This window comes from Papio anubis, chromosome 12 (genome assembly GCF_008728515.1).
Source record: "Papio anubis isolate 15944 chromosome 12, Panubis1.0, whole genome shotgun sequence".
Classification (NCBI taxonomy): Eukaryota; Metazoa; Chordata; class Mammalia; order Primates; family Cercopithecidae; genus Papio; species Papio anubis.
The window spans coordinates 17,350,409-17,371,046 of NC_044987.1; the positions used below are offsets into that span (position 1 = coordinate 17,350,409).

Genomic DNA, 20,638 nt, shown 5'->3' on the forward strand with positions numbered 1-20,638 from the left:
AGAGTCTGGGTGGAGAAAGGGGCAAGGGGCTGGGGAGCTGGGGATCCCAGGGGTTTGTGGGGACAAACCAGCCCCCCTCTCCTCCTGGGGCTTTTAGCTCTGATGGGACATGGAGCCAACCTTTCCTGAGGACCTACTCCACACCAGGCCCTCTGCAGTGCTCTCAGTGAATACTTACAGCTACATTGTGAGGATGTAATTACATCCCCATTTTACAGATGAGGAAACTGAGGCCCCGAGTGCATCTTCCTCAAGGCCACATGGTGAATGGTGAGTGGCAGATCCTGCGCACCTCTGCCGACTCCCGTGGGTGCAGGAGAGGTGGTCAGACCCACACTTTCAATTGTACCACACTGCCCAGATTGAGAAGAGCTTTCAGTTCAGGTAGGTCTTGAGTTACATGCTTTAGGCTGGGATTTGAGGGTTCGGCAGAAGCTGTGTCCAACTGTGGTCCCCATCCAGTGGGCAGTGTCAGTAAGAGGGTCTCTAAGGCCTGGCAGGGCCTGAGACACTAACGCAGGAACAGGAGACTCAGGAGGCTGGTATCCCTTCCTCCCTTTAGTAACAGTCCCTACCAGCCTGGAAAACAGACCAGCCTCTGTCCCTCCACGGAGATGACCCACTCCCATCTTGCTTGTACCTGGCTTCAGGGATCCTGGGGAGAGACAGGAGGTTAAAAAAGGTGAGACTAACAGTGGGGTCCCTGGACTGCCTGCTGTGGCACTCCCCTGCAAGGGCACCTGGTAGGGAGGACCTAACACTGTCCGCTACACACACGCCACCACACCCGGCACCACCCCAAGCCAAACAAGGCCCTAGGAGGGGGCTGCCAGGCCTGGCAGAGCAGAGACCCACCTCTGCAGTTCTGCCCACTGCAGCCAGACGCGCTCGAGCCCAGGGGAGGCACAGCCATAGCACCTCCCAGTGGCGCCTGCAGGAAGAGCAGGAAGAGGAGCGGGGCCCCGGCAAGGGGAAAAAGCCCACTCCTCCATCCCTGACGCCGCAGACCTCTGGTTGTGTTCTGAATTCACCAAACTCCTTGGCCTCCAAATCGTGTCCTCCTTAGCTGACTGAAGTCTCAATGAACCTTTCAGGGACATATCAAAACTCCCTCCTCTTGGAACCTGCCCAGCTTCCATCACCCTCCTGCCTCAGCCTGCATGCTCAGCAGATTACAAACGCCCCATCAGGGAGCACTGCCTGGGCCTGTGGCCTGGTGAGCTGGGGGGCACTCGGGTCAGAGGTGAAGCAAGCCTCAGTCTGGCAGGCGGGGCCAGGTGGGCAGAGACTGCTGTTCCTGGGGAGGTAAGGACGGGTGTCTGGGGGGATGGCGTGGGAAAGGCTTTTTCAGTAACCAGCCTCTATCCAGCACAGTGCTGCGGTAAGTGTTTACTGAATTAATGCTGTTGCTGGAGAGACAGGAAAAATGGGAGAATCAAGGAACTGCAGTTCCCAGTAGGGCCATGGCTTGAAGGAAGGGGAGATGGAGGCCCTTCGCCTCTCCCCTCATCCTCAACAGCTCCACCCAGAGAGGGAGTGCAAACAAGGGGCCCAACAGCTGAGTCTGGTTGTTTATTGAATGCAAACTCATTCATAGAAAACGGAAATGCAACCATAGAATGGAAACGCTCTGAGAAAAGATCCAGACCCACCTCATCTCCCAGCCCACGCAGAGCTATAAAAACAAGTTTGGGAGAATAAAACACATTCCTATCCCCAAGGCAGAGGCCCCACCTGAGCTCCCCCATCCTTGGCATCTGGAGCGGACCAGGTGGGACAAAGGGGCTTCAAGGACCAGGGTGGCCAGGGCGCCCAGAGCTGGGGCAACTCAGTGTAAACTCCAAGGTTTCGTAGGCATGTGTGTGCGTGACTAACAGAACTTGGCTGAAGACTGGACGGAAACTCAGAAGCCAGCCCTGGGTCCTAGAACGAGGCTAGGACTGGGCACGTACAGGGAAACAGCGCATCCCTTCCTGAAGCCCCTTTCTAAGGCAGGCACTGGGGCGCCCGCGGCTGTGGAGGCGGCACGAGCTGAACTCTTTGTACCGTCCCTCCTTTGCCCCTGGACATTCTTGGGCAGCGTCAATGGCACTGAAAGGCCCCCAGCTGGGGCTTGGCAGGACTAAGGGCCTGGAAAGAAGGAAGGGAAGAGGTGAGGTGCTTCTCCCTCCAGTCCTGGTGCTGGCATCAGTCTGGGGGCTGATGGGACGAGGAGGTGACCTCTGAACTCAGCCTCTTGAATCAGAAGGCTGTTCTCAAATTGGGCTGACCGCATTGCTAAAGAGCCAGCCCTGAGCACAGGTCAGAGGGAAGATAGTACTCACCACCCCGGGCCCCTTGCAGGCCTTAGCACCAAAAGTCTGGCACCAGCTGGCCAACCCCCAAAATCTCATACCCCCATCCATCCTGGCTGACTGGAATGGGCAGTGATGACAGCCAGGGACAGCCCCAAAGAGAACTGGGGCCCTGATACAGGACAGAGATTCAGGCCCCAGACTAGGCCCTGAAGCGGGAGTATGGGAGGAAAAAGGGGCCTTAGGTCCCAGGCTGGGGCATTGTGGGGAGGAGGATGGGCAAAATGCAAGGCATGAAATGGGGAGGGTGTTCCTTCCATCCTTCCTCTTGCAGAGGGACAAATGGAGAGCCAAAGGACGGGGGCCCATGGAAGGCCCCAACACTGAGAAGAAAGCAGCAATTTGGCCAATGTCCGGGGGTTCCAGGGGAGCAGGCCTCCTCCTTGGCAGAGGACAGCTGCAAGGCTCCATGCCACCCCATGACTGTCCCAGGCCAAGCCTAGGCTAGACCTGGCTGTCCTGCTGCCATCCAGTGCTGGGCAGCGGTGCTGGGACTCATCGCCACAGCACGACAGAGTGCCTGGTCTGTGACATAAAGGAGCTCAGGGCCCCCTGAGGTGAAGCGAAGGGCCCAGCTCCTGCTAGAAGACATAGATCTTGTCCCGCTGCACAGTGTCCAGGTCGTCATCCAGTGTCAGCAACACCTGGGGGGTGGACGCCAGATCAGCCACAGAGAAGGAGGCAGCTGCTACCTTCACGCACCCACCCGGCTTGGCCGAGAGGCCCGCTTACCAGGAAAGACCCGAACATGGCGATGGAGGAGAGGAAGTGCCAGATGTCGTGGTCGTCAAAGAAGTCGAGGAGGATGCAGTCCCGGTTGTGCTCCCTTGACTCCGCAGGGGTTTTCTTGGGGAGCAACAAGAAAAACTGCCGAGTGACCCTGCTCTGCCAGGGCCAGGGCCAGACCCATCTGCCATCTTGCTCCTGGGCACCCCTCTTTCCAGCCCCAGGCAGGACAGCAGCAATTCTGACCTGTCCCTTGTCCCCACCCCTTCCCAATCTAAGAAATGGCCTTTGGTTACAAACTTCTCCCTGAGTTCACTGGCTTCTCTTCCCCTTTCTTTCACTCTTACCCTCCTTCCTTCTGATTCTCTTCCCTTGATCTAAGAGCACAGGGTTGCAACAACCTTGAAGGCCTTCAGCAGAGGGATGGCAGAAGGCTTCTCACCCACTTCCCGGCCTTGGACTCCGACCCTGCTCTCATCTTTCTGCAGGTTCATTGGTTTTTCCAAAGCACTACTGTCAGGTCACACCCCTGCTCTGAGACAGTAGCCATAACCTGTGGCACTCACAGTCTTCCCTGCTCTACCCATAAGCTCTATCCCATAAGCTCATCCAGGCCGTGTCTGTCTGTGCTACATGCCGAGGCCACAGACATCACCAAGACCTGCCCCACCCTCACAGTCGGCTTGGCTCCCAGATGAGTGCATTCACTGACCTCCAAATCTGCCCCGTATCATTACTACTAAGGTCAGAGCAGGTCTGGGCCATGGGGCTCTTCCCCATTTCCCAAACCTGTTTTTTTTTTTTTTTTTGAGACAGAGTCTCGCTCTGTCGCCAGGCTGGAGTGCAGTGGAGAGATCTCGGCTCACTGCAACCTCCACCTCCCGGGTTCAAGCAATTCTCCTGCCTCTGCCTCCCGAGTAGCTGGGATTACAGGCACTCACCATCACGCCCAGCTAATTTTTGTATTTTTACTAGAGATGGGGTTTCACCATGTAGGCCAGGATGGTCTCGATCTCTTGACCTCGTGATCTGCCCACCTCAGCCTCCCAAAGTGCTGGGATTACAGGCGTGAGCCACTGTACCCAGCCCCCCTCACCCAGGACTTTTATAGCCCAGAACAAGGCCCACTTCTTCCAGGAAGCTTTCCTGGACTCCTAACTCGGAGAGACCCCTTAGTCTTCTGTCCTCCTGCCCCGTCTTGCCTGTGCCCTTCATTTCATGTATCACATCATAAACAGCACTGACAGTCATGCACCAATAGTCCTTCCAGCCCTCTTCGTCTAGTTTATGAGTCCCTCAGAGACCATGTCAGACTTAGTTGTGTTCCCAGAATTAAAGCCTGACATGTGGTAGGTGCCCTGCAAGGCAGAGAAGAGAGCCCAGCCTCGCTGGCTTCAAACACCAGCTGTGCCACTCACTGGCGACGTGCCCTGGGGAAGTCACGTGGCCTCTCTGAGCCTCATCTGCCTCGTTAAGTAAAATGGAGCTATCTCCAGGCTGGAATTCTAGGAGGATTAACTGGGACAGCTGCTATGAAAGTGCTGGCCTATGGTAGGTGTTCCCAAATGATGTTTGTGTAAAAATTTTTTTTAGAGACGGGGTCTGTCATCCAGGCTAGAGCACAGTGGTGCGATCTCGGCTCACTGCAGCCTCGAACTCCTGCGCAGGCTATCTTCCTGCCTCCGCTTCCGGGGTAGCTAGGACTACTGCACTACTGGTGAATGCCACCACACCAGGCTAACTTTTTTATTTTTATTTTTTTCATTTTTTGTAGAGACGGGTTCTTACTATATTGCCCAGGCTGGCCTTGAACGCCTCAAGCGATCCTCCTGCCTCAGCTTCCCAAAGTGCTGGGATTACAGGTATCAACCACCAGGCCCAGCCCCAAACAATGTCTGAAAAGAGGACTGGCCACTTGTGGGCTCGTGAGGAGCCTGTGGGTGAGTGCTCACCTGCCAGGTGCTAAGTCCCTGGAAGAAGAAGAAGAGTGCGAAGCCCCAGACCACCGAGGTGCAGACGATGCAGAGCAGGGGGATGAGCTTGATTCTTTCCCCACTCCGGAGCTGGGAGGGGCCATGAAGGGACAGCAGTCTGAGGGCTCACCCCTGTCCCACCCCACTGTCCCACCCAGCCTTTCCCAGATTCCCTTTCCTCATGGCCTCCCAGGCCTTCAGGACTGCTCCTTGGATTCATACCATTCCACACAACCACAGAGATCAACCTGCCCCCGCCCCGATGTCCACCCCACCCAGCCTCCATGCATCCAGAACCCTGTGTCGGGACAGTGTACTGGCCTGGAGGTGCTCCCTATGCAGGGGGCTCCACTCAGATTGGATGGCAGGATGGTTCCTGGGGAAGCACCTGATCCTGGGAGGCCCACACCCTACCTCCCCTCGGCCCCTTCTGCATGCAAAGGGGCACTTACAACGGCAGCCTAAAATGCCACCCATTTCAAGGGTCCTTGGAAGGGGCTCAGAAAATGGCCTTTGGGCTGCAGTTGGCTCCTAGGGGCCCATGCAAGAGGCTTTAGCCTCTCCCCTCCGCAACCAGCAGTCTCACTGCCCCTCAGTGCTGCCGGGCCCATCTCTCTCCCCAGAAAGCAGAGGATCTGATAGAGTGCCAGCCCCGCTCACCTTCATGATGATGTAGAAGGCGAAGTAAAGAAGCAGGTTGCAGATACCAATGGCCAACAAGTAGGAGGCGAAATCGTTGGGGCGCATGATGAGCCCATAGGCAGCCCTGGCAGGAGGGACGAAGGGTGGTGAAGCAGGAAGGCCAAAGGCAAGGAAGCACTCTTCCTGCCCTGCCCCGCCATGTTTTATTATGATGTTGGGCTGCATTCCGAGGCCCACAGAAGATTCTAGAAGCCCAGATGCCAAGAGAGAGAGGAGAGGCCAAGACCTCTCTTCTTAGCCCTCATGTCTTATGCCCAACATTTGGAAGTTGTCCTCAGCCCCTGATGCAGCCAGTGGCTGGCTGAGTCCCCAGCTGTCCACCCAGCCAGGCCGCCACCCCCGACTGTACTCACAGTGACCAGTTGATGACGTTGCCCATGACCAGCAGCACCATGCGGTCCTGGAGGGAAGCAGGACACGGGGACTGAGGGCAGGGCCAGGGAGGGTGGTGGAAGAAGGCCCAGCCAGCTGGTCCCCACCCTCCCCTGGGTCCTCAGCCCAGCCCCACTCCCCCATCAGAGGGAAGAAAGGAGATGTGGAGAATGGGGCAGGAGAGCCGGGCAGGTACCACGTAGAGCGGCCCGCTGCACTGCCGGATGCAGTCTGTGTAGAGCACGTGGAGGATGCGGCGGAAGATCCCCGAGTCTGCACAGAGAAGGGAGTGGCGCTGACAGGCACAGGGCACCCTCCTTTGCTGGACCCCTGGGATGTGCCAGCTGAGGAGCCCAGGCCTGATCTAATTCCTCACCCAGTGACTCCTCCAGGGCCCCCAGGAAGACAGAACCTGAGCGACTCCCGTGTGTCCGGGTTCCTGAGGCCTCCCAGGCCCCTCCCCCAGGCCCTGCCCCAGGTGTGCCCTCACCCAGTTTCCAGCGGCCCATGTAATAGAGCTGCGTGCTGAGGAGCAGGGTGGCAATGATGTGAATGATGGAGAAGACAATCCAGAACGCCGTGTTCCCTTTGCCAAAGACCTGTCGGGAGGCCACCAAGGGCAGCGGTGAGGGCGCAGAGGGAAGTGGCTTGGATGGCCCACCCTTCCTGGGGCTCGCTGCTCAGCCAGGCTGGGACTCAGAGAGGGGCCCAGGAAGGCATTTCAGGAGAGGAGCAGGAATCTGTCATGCAGGAGGCGGCGGAGGGTGTGCACCACGTGTGTGAATGCACGTGCACCTATCCTATCATACAGGCTGAGCAGAGCAGGTCAGGCCCTCACCACGCCCAGCACAGAGAAGAAGATGACGATGGCCAGGCAGGCGTAGGCACTGTAGGCACTGGCGTTGATGTCCGGGTGCCGCTTCTGGTAGAGCTTCAGCATGCAGAGTCCGGCGATCATGTACATGAACGATGTGTCTAGGATGAGGGACACGGAAGGGAGCTGCAGAAATGGCCACCAAGCCCCAGCAGAGAACTCCTGGCCCCAACAATCCCAGAGGAAGAGAGAGCCCTGGGGCCCTGCCATGGCTGTGGAGTGAGCTGGTGGTGGGGTGGCACTTGAACTTTAGTACCTTAGTTGTACCTGCCACACCACACTGCCACCCCACTGGCCGTCGCCCAGAGTCTAACATCTCCTGAAGACAGAGACAACTTGGTCTGTGTCTTAGTCTGTGAGCACCCTGAGATCAGGGACGCCCTTTTATTTTTTTGGAGACAGAGTCTCACTCTATTGCCCAGGCTGGCGTGCAAGGGCAGGATCTCGGCTCACTGCAACCTCCGCCTCCTGGGCTCAAGCAATTCTCCTGCCTCAGCCCCCCGAGTAGCTGGGATTACAGGCATGCACTACCACACCCAGCTAATTTTTGCATTTTCAGTAGAGATGGGGTTTCACCATGTTGGCCAAGCTGATCTCAAACTCCTGACCTCAGGCGATCCCCCCGCCTCGGCCTCCCAAAGTGCTAGGATTACAGGTGTGAGCCACTGTGCTCGGCACAGGGCCCCCTTCTTAATTATCCTGTTTTCTTCAGTGTGGCACATGCCTTTACATAGGAATAGCTTGACAGACAAATGAAGGAGCATCTAGGTGCCCATGTTTCATAGGCTAAGATGTGTACACACCCAGGCACGCCAGCCTTGGAGTTTCCTACAGGGCTGTCTTAGCAATCCCTGTGGGTGACCTGGGGATGGTGAAGGACTCAGGCAGGTCCCTGCTGCGGGTAGAGCCAGAAAAGAAGGAGGCTCCACTCACCGAACTGGAAATTGGTATAGTTGGGGCACACGTGATAGCAAGCACTGAGCAGCCCCTCCATCATCAGGGCTGTGCCCATGGCGTAGAACAGCCCAAAGTGTTTGGGGATCCCACATTCCTGTTGGGGAGAGAGAGAAGGGAAGGGAGGGAGGAAGTGAGGCAGAAAGAGAAGAAGGGACCCAAAAGAGGGACCCTAAGAGGAGTGGAAGAGGAAAAGGGGTGGGATGTGTGTCGAGTGTGGGTGTGCAGGGGGGGGGCTGGCCTGGAAAGGCTGGACAAGGGAGGGCAGGGCAGGGTAGGGCAGGCTGGGCTGGATAGGGTGGGCCAGACAGGGCTGGGGAGGGGAGAGCTGGGGAAGGCAGGGCCAGGCCTGCCAGAAAAGGCATCCTGGAGCCAAGGCTTGGGGTCTGTGCAGGAGCTGAGGCTGCAGCAGGCAGGCAGGTGCTCCCTCACCAGGGCATAGAGGTCGTTGCGCAGCAGGGCCCGGTTGTGGTTGATCTCCCGCTGCAGGATGATGAGCAGGAAAAGGAGCCCCAGCAAGATGTACCCCAGGTTGCTGAGGATGTTGTTGAAGGCGCTAGAAGGGGCGACACAAGGTGGACTGTTTGGGCCTCACACCCAGGTCTCTTCCCTAGCCCGGGCGGGCGTTGCAAAGCCCCAGCCCTTGCCCCATTTCACCCTTGGCCTGGACAAGGGGCCTCCCAGCATAACCCCCACCTGAGGTTGCCCAGTGGGTGGGCGCAGAGGAAGTTGTAGTAGCAGATGTCCTGATTCCCTGTGACATTCACCACCTGTAGCAGGAACAGGGACAGGGAGTGGGTCTGTCGTCACGCCCAACTCAGCCCACACCCCGCCACCTGGGCCCCTTTGGCAAAAAAGAGCAAGTGCCACCACAGCTAGCAGGTGGGAACACACAGCACCCCAGGCATGTGCTCCTTCTGAGAACACGGATGCCAAGCAGCACAGTCACTGCCCCCCTCAGTAGGCGTGGCTGAAAACCCTGAGGCATGACTGTGATGGAAGTTCTTGCCCCATGGGACAGAGACAAGGGAAGGGAAACTGATGCTTACAAAGTCCCAGGACTTTGGTTTCATAATCTGCACAACAAACCAGGGAGGGGCTGTCCCCATTTTGCAGATGAAGAAACTGACACTCAGGGTTGGGGGGTTATGTGATTTGCCTTGGGTCACTCAGCTGGGAAGGCAGAGCTGGGATCTGAACCCAGGTCCTGCGATGGAAGACCAGGGCCCCAGGCTGGGAGGCTCTGAACTTTGGGGCAGTGTCCCAGGCTGTGGGAAAGGTGAACCTGCCCTGCCCTCTCACCGTCTGGTAGGTGATCACCAGCTGCACCACAGGAAGGGCATAGAAGACAGCAATGGTGGCGATGTTCCTGCGGAGTGGGAGGGTGGCAGTGAGGCAGGCGGCACCCAAGGCCGCCACACGCCCACCAACAGCAGAGCCCCAGCCACTCGGCCCGCTCACCAGAAGTAGATCTGGTACTTTTTCCGCAGAACACGCTTGTCCTTCCGTGCCAGGTCGGCCACATAGAGGTATTGCTGGGGAGAAGCTGGAATCAGCCCCACTTACTGCCACTGGGGAGAAGCCCCTCCCCCAGGTTAGAGGTGGACAAGAGGGGCCTCCCTCAGACAGGGCCGAATGCAGGTGGGCAGGGTTCAAGGCCATCCCACTGCTGTGGCCACTTAGACCCAGGGTTTGGTCAATCATGCCGGAAGGGGTTGGGGCTCAAGTTAGTTTCCCAGGCATCTGTCCTGCCCCAGCTGAGCCCCTTCCTTCTGCTTCCGTAAATGCCATGTCAGTAGGAACATGCTGGGGCAGGAACACAGAATGTCCCTTTCTTGGGAAACGCCTGACCAGGCCAGGCCCATGGGTCAGACCTTGGTGCGAATGACATTCTTATCGGAATCGATGTCAGTCAATGTGTCATAGTCATCCTCCTCCACAGAGCTCATGGAGTCCACTCGGGGCCGAGTACCCACAGGTTCAAAGGAGCGGCCTGGAAAGGGCAGGGAGGGAGGGGTTGCACCGGTGGGCACAAAACCCACAGTGGCCCTCGCCCATCTGAGGCAATTATAACAATTATTAGGCAGTAGGGAAGAGGCAAATTGTGGGCTGGGGCTCAGAGCTGGGGTGGAGGTGGGCTCAGGAGCTGGGAGGAGACATCAGGTGCTCCTAAGTCCTGGGGGAGGATGGTAGACTCTAGAAGAGGCCCACACAGGAGCCACTCTAGCTTTGCTCTGTTCCTGGCACCCCTCATGGGCTAGGGCTTCCCAGGCCAGGACACCCCAGGCAGCAGACACAAACAACAGGATTGAACTCGGCAAGTCATGCTGATTAAACGGCGCCCTGCCCTGTGGGTTCTGAGAAGACACTGGCTTGGCTGCCACTGGATTAAAGACCCAGTGGGCCTGGGGTGCAGAAAGAGCATCTCTCCTTTATTCAGAGGCCAGAATGTGACCCCCGAGCCTGTGAGCCCTCCCCTAGCAGGCCAGGGAGTGAGGGCGCTGGCAACACAGACGATAAACTAGAACATCCAGCATGGGGGGAGCAGAGGCATCAGCCCCCCAGCCAAAGGAGTCTGTGTCGTGCTGCTGTCTCAGAAGACACAAGAGCGGGCAATTACTGGAATTACATGGGAAAGCCATGCACATAGAATCTTTCTGGCCCCAGAGCCGGCAGTCAACTGGAGCCGGCAGGCACTGATTGGCAAAACGGCCCTACCCCCTCCCCACGTCTACCCATGGCAATGCACAGCTGCCGCATCTGGCCAGAGGGGAGGCGCCGCTTGAACTGGTCGTGCCCTTCAAAGGAAAGGGAAAGTTACCAGGGAACTGGGGCCAAAGAGGAGGGGATGAGGGAAGAGAGGGGTTAGGAAAACAGCAGGCCTTTCCTGGGTTCCAGCATCTGGCAGAAGAGGCAACCGCCCACCGTGACATTTTACCCAGCCTGCACCACACAGCCCCTCCCAGCCTGGCCCACTCACCCTGGTAACCATAAGAGAGGTCCCCAGCGCCAGCGCTGTCAACCAGACCATCCGTAGATCCAGAAACATTCTCTGCGAGGAAGGATCAATGGTGAGGCAGGAAGGAGAGGCCGCAGGGAAAGGGGCTCTGAGCACCTGCAGAGGGTGTGGGGGCCGGAGGAGGTGGCTCCCACTCTACTGCCTCAGAGGTGGTGGCCTAAGGAGACCAGGTTGTGTCCCCGGCAAGCACGGCGCTGGCTTTGACACGTACCAAAGGAGCCATAGTTGTAACCCTCATAAGGGGAACTGCCAGGAAAAGAATCAGCCAGGACTCGAGGGTGACCTGCAATGAGAAGTCAAGGTTCGTTAGCGCTGGATGGAGACAGAGGCCTAGAGCCAGGAAGAAGAACAAAGAAAGATCCAGAGAAGACAGCCACAAGGAGGCCATGCCAGCAGCCGAGAAGCAGCACCCATCCAGGCAAGCACGCCCCACGGCTGCCACCACCACCCGCCCCAGCCCCCTGCCTGCCTCTCCCATGGAAACAGCACCACCCTTTGTCATCCCTAAAGAGAGAGAAAGTTCAAGAATGGGCACATCTAAGTTACCAGCAACAAAGACAACATCTGGCCCGCCCACGTGCCCTCCAGACAGCCCTGTGCTCCACCCTCCCTCCCCGACTCTGGACTCCAGCTCCTTTGCCTACAGCACTTGGAGCTTACCAAGGAGAGAAGCTAAGAGAGAAGGTCCCACGCAGGAGGGAGGACAGAAAGAGAGGGGGGGTGGAAGAGAGAGAGAAGGCAAGGTTAATAATCCCAGAGACAGTGGGCCGCACTGCCCAAGGCAGGCAGACACCATAGCTAGACATGGAATAAACCAAGCAACGGCCTCAGCCTCTGAGGTCTGCATGTTAGGGATGCATGGACATCATATCCCAGCCTCATTCCCATCTGTGGAATGTTACCCCAATCTGAACATCTGGAAGCCCCCAGCCCTTCCTCCTTCAACCCCTTAGGGAACCATCCACCACTACCCCCCAAAACACAAAGCACATTGTGCCCGCCCCACCCAGGCCCCCTGGAGGTACCGCTTTCTGGGCAGGCTCGGTCAATGGCCACCAGCAGGGTCTTCTTCTTCTGCCTGCATGGACAGAATCCAAAGGCCACCCAGATGGGACAGGACAAGGATCCCTCTGTATGGGGCTGGCTTTCCTTCTACCTCTCCACTCCACTCTCATCCCTATGACCCTGTCCTCCACCCTTGGTCCCAGGGTTCCTCACAGGCTGGGGAGCAATATGGGGTCTCCCTGCTTGGGAAGAAGGCTGAGGGGAGGGGATGGTTTCTAGAGAGGGTCACGGGCCACAGACTCTAACAGTCCCACCATCATCTGCTATGGATGGTGTCGATTACCCTAGGCTGGCTCAGATCCTGCCAGGCGATCTCCCTCACACACCTGCCCAACTCACCCAGACCAGGGGAGGGCCCAGCAGTTCCCCTTTACCTCCAGTTCTCCCAGCAGGCCAGGAGGACGGTCAGCAGGTAAAAGGAGAGAAATATACCCAGGCAAAAGAGCATCCCACTGACGTAGGCCTCAGCTTCCAGGAGGAAACAGGAAAGTGGACGGGTCAAAACCTTCCACCACCTCCCATCATGGCACCCAAAGGCCTTCATGTCCTCCTCCGCCCAGCCCAATCTCTCACCCCTCTCCCCTCGAATGTAAGGCCCTGCCCAGCCAGTATGAACAACTAGCAGTTCCCCTAATACACCGAACTCTGACACACTCCTATTTTTGCTCATGTTGCTCCCTGTGCTAGAACTTTCTCTTCTACTTCTCCTTTTTTAAGAGTTGGGGTCTTACTCTGTTACCCATGCTGGAGTGCAGTGGCATGATCATAGCTCACTGCAGCCTCCAACTCCTAGGCTCCATCCTTCCACCTCAGGCTCCTCAGTAGCTGGGACTACAGATGTGTGCCACCACACCTGGCTCATTTTTTAATTTTTTATAGAGATGGGATCTTGCTATGTTACTCAGGCTGGTCTTGAATTCCTGGCTTCAAGCAATTTCCCTGCCTCAGCCTCCCAAAGTGCTGGGATTATAGGCTTGAGCCACTGTGCCTGGCCTCTCAAAAACTCCACCTTGACTTAACCCTCAAACCACAGCTCAGGGACTGTGTCCTCTAGGAAGCCTTCTCTATCCTGTATTTCCACAGTGACCTGTCCTTTGCTCACCACAGCTCTTAACTGCCTCCTGTTCCTCTAAAAAAGGACCCCACCCCCCCCCCATGGACTGCTGCCTTAGCATACCACCTGGCATATAGGAGATGCTCAATAAATATTTGCTGAATAAATAATCCATATAAGAGAGGCACCCTTGGCCAGGCGCAGTGGCTCAAGCCTGTAATCCCAGCACTTTGGGAGGCCGAGACGGGCGGATCACGAGGTCAGGAGATCGAGACCATCCTGGCTAACATGGTGAAACCCCGCTTCTACTAAAAAAAATACAAAAAACTAGCCGGGCGAGGTGGCGGGCGCCTGTAGTCCCAGCTACTCGGGAGGCTGAGGCAGGAGAATGGCGTGAACCCGAGAGGCGGAGCTTGCAGTGAGCTGAGATCCGGCCACTGCATTCCAGCCTGGGCGACAAAGCAAGACTCTGTCTCAAAAAAAAAAAAAAAAAGAGAGGCACCCTCTGGCTGGGCACAGTGGCTCATGCCTGTAATCCCCGCACTTTGGGAGGCCAAGGCGGGTGGATCACCTGAGGTCAAGAGTTCAAGACCAGCCTGGCCAACATGGTGAAACCCTGTCTCTACTAAAAATACAAAAATTAGCTGGGCATGGTGGCAGGTGCCTGTAGTCCCAGCAACTCAGGAGGCTGAGGCAGGAGAATCACTTGAACCCAGAAGGTGGAGGTTGCAGTGAGTCAAGATCTTGCCACTGAACTCCAGCCTGGGTGACAGAGCAAGAGTCCAAAAAAAGAAAGAGAGGCACCTTCTTTCCCCTCCTATTACAGTCCCTTAGGACCCCATGTAATCATTCAGTAAATATTTATTGAGCACTGAGTAGGGGCCTGGTACTTTCCTGCTAATTTTGTCTGCTAATTTTGTGCTGGCCCTCATAATTAGTGAGATTCATTGGGCAAATTTTACTCCCTTTGTCATAGAGACAGGGAAACTGAGATTCAATCTTATAGCAGTGACAAATTAGGATATGTTTCTGAATATGAGATTAAGAAACATCCTTCAGAATAAATAAGATTATGCTAAGAAAGCAAAATTAAAGCTCTTTCTTACAATCAGGTAACTGCTGATAAGTGGCAGGAAGTGAACTGGACCTCAGTTCCTCCATCTTTAGTCATGAACTCTCTGTCCCACATCACACTGGAACTCACTTCCGGGCTCTCCCCATCTAGAAGCCTGCGAAGAACACTCCCCGTTCCTAACCCACCAGCATATCTGCATCCTCATCACCCACTTCAGGGCACACCCTATATCCCAGGTCTGAAAGGAGGAGCCAGAGAGGCTTGTCCATCCCCACTCAGCCACCCGCACTCACATGTGACTGCTTGAGACACCAGCACTGACAGGGTTTTCTGGCGGTGCCCTTGATCGACCGGTTCATCTGGAAGTAAAATGTCAAAGCAGCAAATTGGTTGCCTGGAGCTTGGCTAGAGTCAGTGGGACCAGGCCTTTGAGAGACTGGAGCCAAAAACCCATGTCCTATCAGGTCCACCAATCAGCCACACAGGCTCTTCTGGCTCCCAGAAAGTGACCAAGCCCTCCCCACCCCTAGCCAGGCCCAGGGCACAAAATGTACCTTCTACGAAGGGGTAGAAAGGCAGGGAGCCCCCGCACGCTTGGTCTTCGGTCTTCACCACCACCACCACATAAAAGCTGTTGCTGGGGAAGTCTTTGCGCTGCAGGACGATGATGATAAATATCATCATCACCATCATCATCACCATCATTCTTTTCGGAATACTTATTCTGGGGCCAGACATTATGCTAAACTCTTCATAGGTATTATTTTACTTAATCCTCACAAAGATTCTTTTTTTTTTTTGGAGATGGAGTTTTGCTCCTGTTGCCCAGGCTGGAGTGCAGTGGTGTGATCTCAGCTCACTGCAACCTCCGCCTCTCGGGTTCAAGCGATTCTCCTGCCTCAGCTCCCAAGTAGCTGGGATTACAGGTGCTTGCCACCATGCCCGCCTAATTTTTGTTATTTTTAGTAGAGATGGGGTTTTACCACGTTGGCCAGGCTGGTCTTCAACGCCTGATCTCAGGTGATCTGCCCATCTCAGCAGGTGTAAGACACTGCACCTGACCTTTTTTTTCTCTTGAGACAGGGTTTCACTCTTTTTGCCCAGGCTGGAGTGCAGTGATGCGATCTCGGCTCACTCCAGCAATCTCCGTTTCCCAGGTCCAAGTGATTCTCCTGACTCAGCCTCCCGAGTAGCTGGGATTACAGGCATGCACCACCATGCCCGGCTAATTTTTGTATTTTTAGTAGAGATGGGGTTTCAGCCTGTTAGCCCAGCTGGTCTTGAACTCCTGATCTCAGGTGATCCGCCCACCTCGGCCTCCCAAAGTGCTGGGATTACAGGAATGAGCCACCGCGCTCAGCCCTATTATTATTACAATGAATGAAGTAGGTATGACAGCCAGAAGGGGGTTCTCTACTCTTTCCCATCCGCAAGAGCAACTGGGATTATGGTTCAACTCTCATATATATCAGGGGACTCAAAGTCACAGGGACCGGAAGGCCAAAGACTCAGTCTTGTGTAGCACAGGAGTGGGCAGAGGAAGAAGAGCTCAAGTTTGGAAAGTTACACAGCTTATCGCCCAGCCACACTTCCCACGTGGCCACATGCATTTCCTACCTGTACTGTGATGGCCGCCTTCTTAGTCATCGTCTGGTACATTCCGATGAAGGCTACGTTGTTGTCCAGGTCATAGACAGGACACTGCAGAGGGGCGGGAGAGGCAGATGGATGGGAACCTGGTCTGCCCCTCTCTTTAGCAGCCCTGCTGCCTGCTAGGGAAGAGCAAAAGGGCAGGCAACTCACCAGCACATCCTGGATGGAGATGACTGAGCAGGGGAAGGCCTTGTTGGAGGTCACCTTGACAATTACCGAGTCCACGCCTTCAGGGAACTCATACTTGAAGTACTGAGGGTGCAGGAAGGAGGGGGGAGCCCCATCTCATGATGATGCTCTCTTGGCCCCTCTAGAAGGGAACCGTCCCCTATAAGCGGGGACCCAGAATCCTCTGAGGGACGGGCAGCAGGCTCTCTGGGGAGACAGGCCTTGACCATAGCAGCCCCTTTCTCTGTATACCACTCCCTTCAACCTCAGCAGGGCACTCAGTGGAATGCCGGAGAGGCAACCAGACTCCACGTCTCTGCACAGTCCCATGCTGTCTGTCCCCTCACCATGTCAGGGCCAGAGCTCCTGTTTCCAGAGAGCCCTCCATGGAGAAAACAGCCAATTCAAAAGTCCAAGCAAAGACTGCTGACCACTCCCATTCTCATATTCAAGCTCCCCCATTTCTCCTCTGGAGCAATCAACAGGGAGATGATACCTGGGGCTGTGCTGCTGTAGTATTGAAGCTGAACTGCTCCCCGGTCCTGCAGGGCAGAGAAGATCCCCCAATAGTCACACAGAGCCTGCGGAAGAACTAGCCCCTGTGGTCCCTTTGCTCTACCCTGCAGACCTGAGCACAAAATCGTCCATGCGGCTGACCCGGAGCTGGTACGTGGTGTTGACTGGTGACAGGGTGGACACATCCACGTAGAAGAACTGAATCTCCGACTCATTCTTGGTGGGGGGCTGACACAGGGTTCGTTCCACTTTTTGGTAGAGGTACTTGCGCTGAAACCTATGGCCCGAAGCAGAGAGATAGGATGTGAGCACTGTCCCAGCTGGCCTGCCCCTCCAGAGGAGCGAGGCCCCACCTCCCCCGGTCTGGTCTCCACCACCTCACTGCGAGGTGCACAAGCTCCCAGCTGGCACACTCGGCCCTTGTGCTGTTGACGAGCCTCCCGGCCCAGGGAAAGGGGAGGAAAAATGGGGGGCTCCTGGTTGAGACTCCAGGCAAGGACTGGCTGAGGCCACCCCACTTCCCTGATGCCCAGATCCTACTCACATCCCTCGCAGGATTAGGGGCACCTGGAAGGACACCACAGCCTCCTTCTGGCGGACCACAAACAGCAAAGGCGCCCCCTTCTGCTTGTTCAGGACGTTCACGGACACACGCACGCCCTCTGTCTGCAGACGACATGGAAATGCCTCTCAAGCCTCTGCCACCAGGGACACGTGGCTCCAGAGACTATGAGCCCTGCCCTCCATCATGCCCGCCACTTTGGTCTTTCTCCATCTCAGTCGGGCCAGGGGGTCATCTCTGCCCCTTCTTCTGCCAGAACAACCCCAGACTCCGGGAAGTGCCTTTAGATATGAAAAAGGAAGAAAGGACTCTAAGCAGAAAGAGATCAAACTTCAGAGAATCAGGCGCTGGGGGCACATCCTGGCCTGCCATAGAAACCAAAACCACTCCCTGTTCTGAAAAAAAAATCAGATTCCCCATTCGCAAGAAAGCAAGAGACCCAGGCACAAGACCACACAGCCAGGTTGCAAGAATTCTCCCAATCTCAGCTGTCTGGGGTCTAGACTTCCCACACTAGCTGTGTCTGTTTCAACTCAGGGACTCACAGCTGGGGAAGAAACCAGGAAAGACCTGTGCTGAGCACAGCTCCTGGCCAGCAGACATGTGCTGGGCAGCAGGACCCAAGCAACTGCAGGGTCTCGCCCTCTGCCAGGAAACAGGGAGTCTCCAGGATACCCCATTTCTATCCATGTGCATAGGATGCACAGGCCTGCACACACACACGTGTACACACCCCCAAACACACATGAAGACACAGGAGAGCAAGAAGTGCTCCTCAACCTTCCTTGTGAGCCAGGAAGCCAGCAGGAAGCTCTAGTTAACAACCAACCTGGGGCCAGAGCCCAGAGGAGGGGTAGGTATTGAAGGCCATGTTGTATCCTTAGCTCCCACCAAGGGACAGGGCTGTGGAGAAATCACTTTACTTCTCTAAGCCTCAACTTCTCCCTCTATAAGATGACAGCCAGGTGCGGTGGCTCATGCCTGTAGCACTTTGGGAGGCCCAGGCAGGAGGATCACCTGAGGTCAGGAGTTCGAGACCAGCTTAGCCAACATGGTGAAGCCCCATCTCTATTAAAAATATAAAAATTAGCTGGGTGTGGTGGCAGGCACCTGTAATCTCAACTACGTGGGAGGCTGAGGCAGGAGAATCACTTGAACCCAGAAGGTGGAGGTTGCAATGAGCTGAGATCACACCACTGCACTTCAGCCTGGGCAACAGAGTGTGAGACTGGTCTCAAAAATAAAAATAAAAACAAAAAAGATAAAGTGATCTTCACCCTTGGAGCTATGAAGGAGCATATATAAACAACGGGAGCTTAAAGGAAAAATAAAACTAAATCCATCTTTGAATGCTTGTTATTGGGCTGCTGAAACCCAAGCCCTAGGGCAGCATTTCCCAAGAGAGTAAAAACCACTGCTCTCCAGCGCCTTTAGATATGGGAAAAAAGGAAGAAAGGACTCTAAGCAGAAAGAGATCAAACTTCAGAGAATCAGGCGCTGGGGGCACATCCTGGCCTGCCATAGAAACCAAAACCACTCCCTGTTCTGAAAAAAAAAATCAGTTTCCCCATTCTCAAGAGAGCAAGAGACCCGGGCACAAGACCACACAGCCAGGTTGCAAGAATTCTCCCAATCTCAGCTGGGGTCTAGACTTCCCACACTAGCTGTGTCTATTTCAACTCAGGGACTCACAGCTAGAGAAGAAACCAAAGAGAAGTCAGGGTGAAGTGGATTTTTCACAGTGGACAAATTCCCCTTCTCTTCCCACCCAACTTACAGTTGGCCTTATAAAAGCTCTGTCACCCTCAATTTACAAGGCCAGCTGGCTCTCCCAGGCAGGAAGAGGGCTGGGAAGCCCTGCATTCATCTCCCTGGGGAGTTTCAGATGTAATTTGCCTGCACAGAGCTTTTCAGTTCTGGGCGTCTCATTCCCTTGAGGCTTTTCTGGGTAAGCCCAGTAATAAGCCTGTTTCCTCTCCCACCCAGACCCCGCAGAGCTGTCAGATTCTGGGGTTTAGGGTAGAGAGCAAACCATGTGTGCTCAGACCACAACTGATGGAAGAATGGGGGTGGAAGAGAAGATGGGAATGAGCCAACTTCAAAAACTGCCCATCTGGAGCTTCAGAGAAACACTGGTGGCAAAGGAAGGAGGACTGGTCAAGAGGCTCCAGTGTGGTTCTGGGAACTGGGAACCCAGCAGGGCGGCTCGTTCATGGGGCCTCCCAAAAGAGTAGCGGGGCGACACAATCTCCTAGCCCTCGTCGGCTCCCCCACTCGCCTCTGACCTCCCAGCCCCCAGCCCTCACCCGGTTGCGGGTCACAGTATGGTTGAAGGTGTAGATGTTGACCAGCTCGCTGTTGACCTCGTCCACGTAGGTGCGCTCAAACTCGGCGTCTTTCTGCGAGACGTTCTTGGGCCCCAGAACCCCCAGATAGCTCTCGACCGAGGCCACCAAGAACACCAAGAAGGGCAAGCCCAGAGCGAACATGGCCCCGGCAGGGCGGCAGTGGCAGCGGTGGTGGAGGCGGCGAAGGCGACAGGCGACAGGACACCTCCGGGACGGGTTGCGGCTGCGGCCGCAGCTTCCAGCATCTCACCAGGACCAGAACTTTAACCCTGGCCTGAGATTAGGAAATGTCCCCTCCCAAGAGCCGCGGAGAGGCTCCCAGGGTCCCCGCAGGGGAGGGGGCGGCCGGGAGGGGGCGGAGAGGGAGGGGATGCGGGCTATGGGCAGGGGTCCCAGCTCGCGAGGGGCTGAGTACGGCCTGAGACCCTGGAGCCCCGGGCCAGGGCCGTGAGGAGGAGGGCGGCTGGTTGCCGGGAGCCCGGAGACGCCGGGAAAGGGGAGGGAGGAAGAGCAGGCGGCGGGGGCTGGCCGCTGAGGGAGGCGAGTCGCGGGGTGAGGGGCGCGATAGGTGGTAGCGACCCGACGCCGTGCTGGGCTGCGAGTTTTCCGAGGTGCGGGCCCTTTAAGGGCGGGCGGACGCGCCGCCCCGACGCACAAACACTGGAAAGTGAGCTGCGCCGCTGGGCGATAAACAGCAGGGCTGCTGGCCCGCCCGCTGACGTCAGGGGAAACTGACACAGATTTAAAGGACCAGGTCCCGCATTTGTCCTTAAAGGGGCTGCAGCTGTCTAGCTGGAGGGGAAAGCCTGCAATGCCTTCTACAACTCCTACCCAGCTCTCTCCCGTTATTCTCACCATCTCTGAAACTCATGTTGGAATAGGCAGATGTTTCTGTTAAGGATCTCCAAGTGTTGGGTTCTTGTTGAACAACTCCTACCTTTGCTCAAACATAAGGATTCCCCCCTCCCCGCGCCGCACCACCTTTACAACTAACATCGTCCATCCCTGGGCCATAGTTTCTCCAGGGATCTTAAAAAACGAACTCAAAGGATTAGGAAACAGGACAGTGGCCCTACCGGCGGAGGGGAAACGGAGGCAGCACTGCAAGAGGAATCCCCATGCCTCTCCCACCTCCCTCTGGAGGGGCCACACAGCTGCAGGGACGGCCTTCCGAGCTTCCCAAGCTTGCTGGGCTGGGGCTGTTTCCCCTCCTCTCTCAGGGG

General features: G+C 56.2%; 1 protein-coding gene and 1 long non-coding RNA gene across 5 annotated transcripts; one reads left to right on the top strand and one right to left on the bottom strand.

The window, feature by feature from the left end:
* Window positions 1–32: 32 nt before the first annotated feature.
* LOC116269679 lies at window positions 33–1,651 on the top strand. The gene is made up of 2 exons (XR_004177338.1): window positions 33–384; window positions 563–1,651. It is a non-coding gene; the product is annotated as an uncharacterized LOC116269679 (long non-coding RNA).
* On the bottom strand, window positions 1,560–20,176 carry SIDT2 (SID1 transmembrane family member 2). 4 transcript variants are annotated; one of them, XM_017948981.2, is made up of 27 exons: window positions 19,374–20,176; window positions 17,050–17,171; window positions 16,618–16,782; window positions 16,486–16,531; window positions 15,972–16,073; window positions 15,786–15,869; window positions 14,723–14,822; window positions 14,462–14,527; window positions 12,414–12,507; window positions 12,000–12,052; window positions 11,186–11,257; window positions 10,936–11,007; window positions 10,691–10,753; window positions 9,830–9,948; window positions 9,417–9,490; window positions 9,258–9,324; window positions 8,652–8,725; window positions 8,388–8,511; window positions 7,935–8,052; window positions 6,966–7,102; window positions 6,618–6,726; window positions 6,324–6,400; window positions 6,109–6,155; window positions 5,714–5,819; window positions 5,033–5,143; window positions 3,087–3,200; window positions 1,560–2,998 (listed from the first exon to the last, which is right to left on the bottom strand). In XM_017948981.2, exons 1-27 carry the CDS (start codon window positions 19,554–19,556, stop codon window positions 2,936–2,938), a joined length of 2,562 nt encoding a protein of 853 aa, XP_017804470.1. In that variant the 5' UTR covers window positions 19,557–20,176; the 3' UTR covers window positions 1,560–2,935. The 4 variants fall into 4 exon arrangements, with proteins under 4 accessions (XP_017804470.1, XP_009185621.1, XP_003910792.1 ...); XM_009187357.2 differs by lacking the exon at window positions 10,691–10,753 and adding an exon at window positions 11,635–11,646; XM_003910743.3 differs by lacking the exon at window positions 10,691–10,753.
* Window positions 20,177–20,638: the final 462 nt, after the last annotated feature.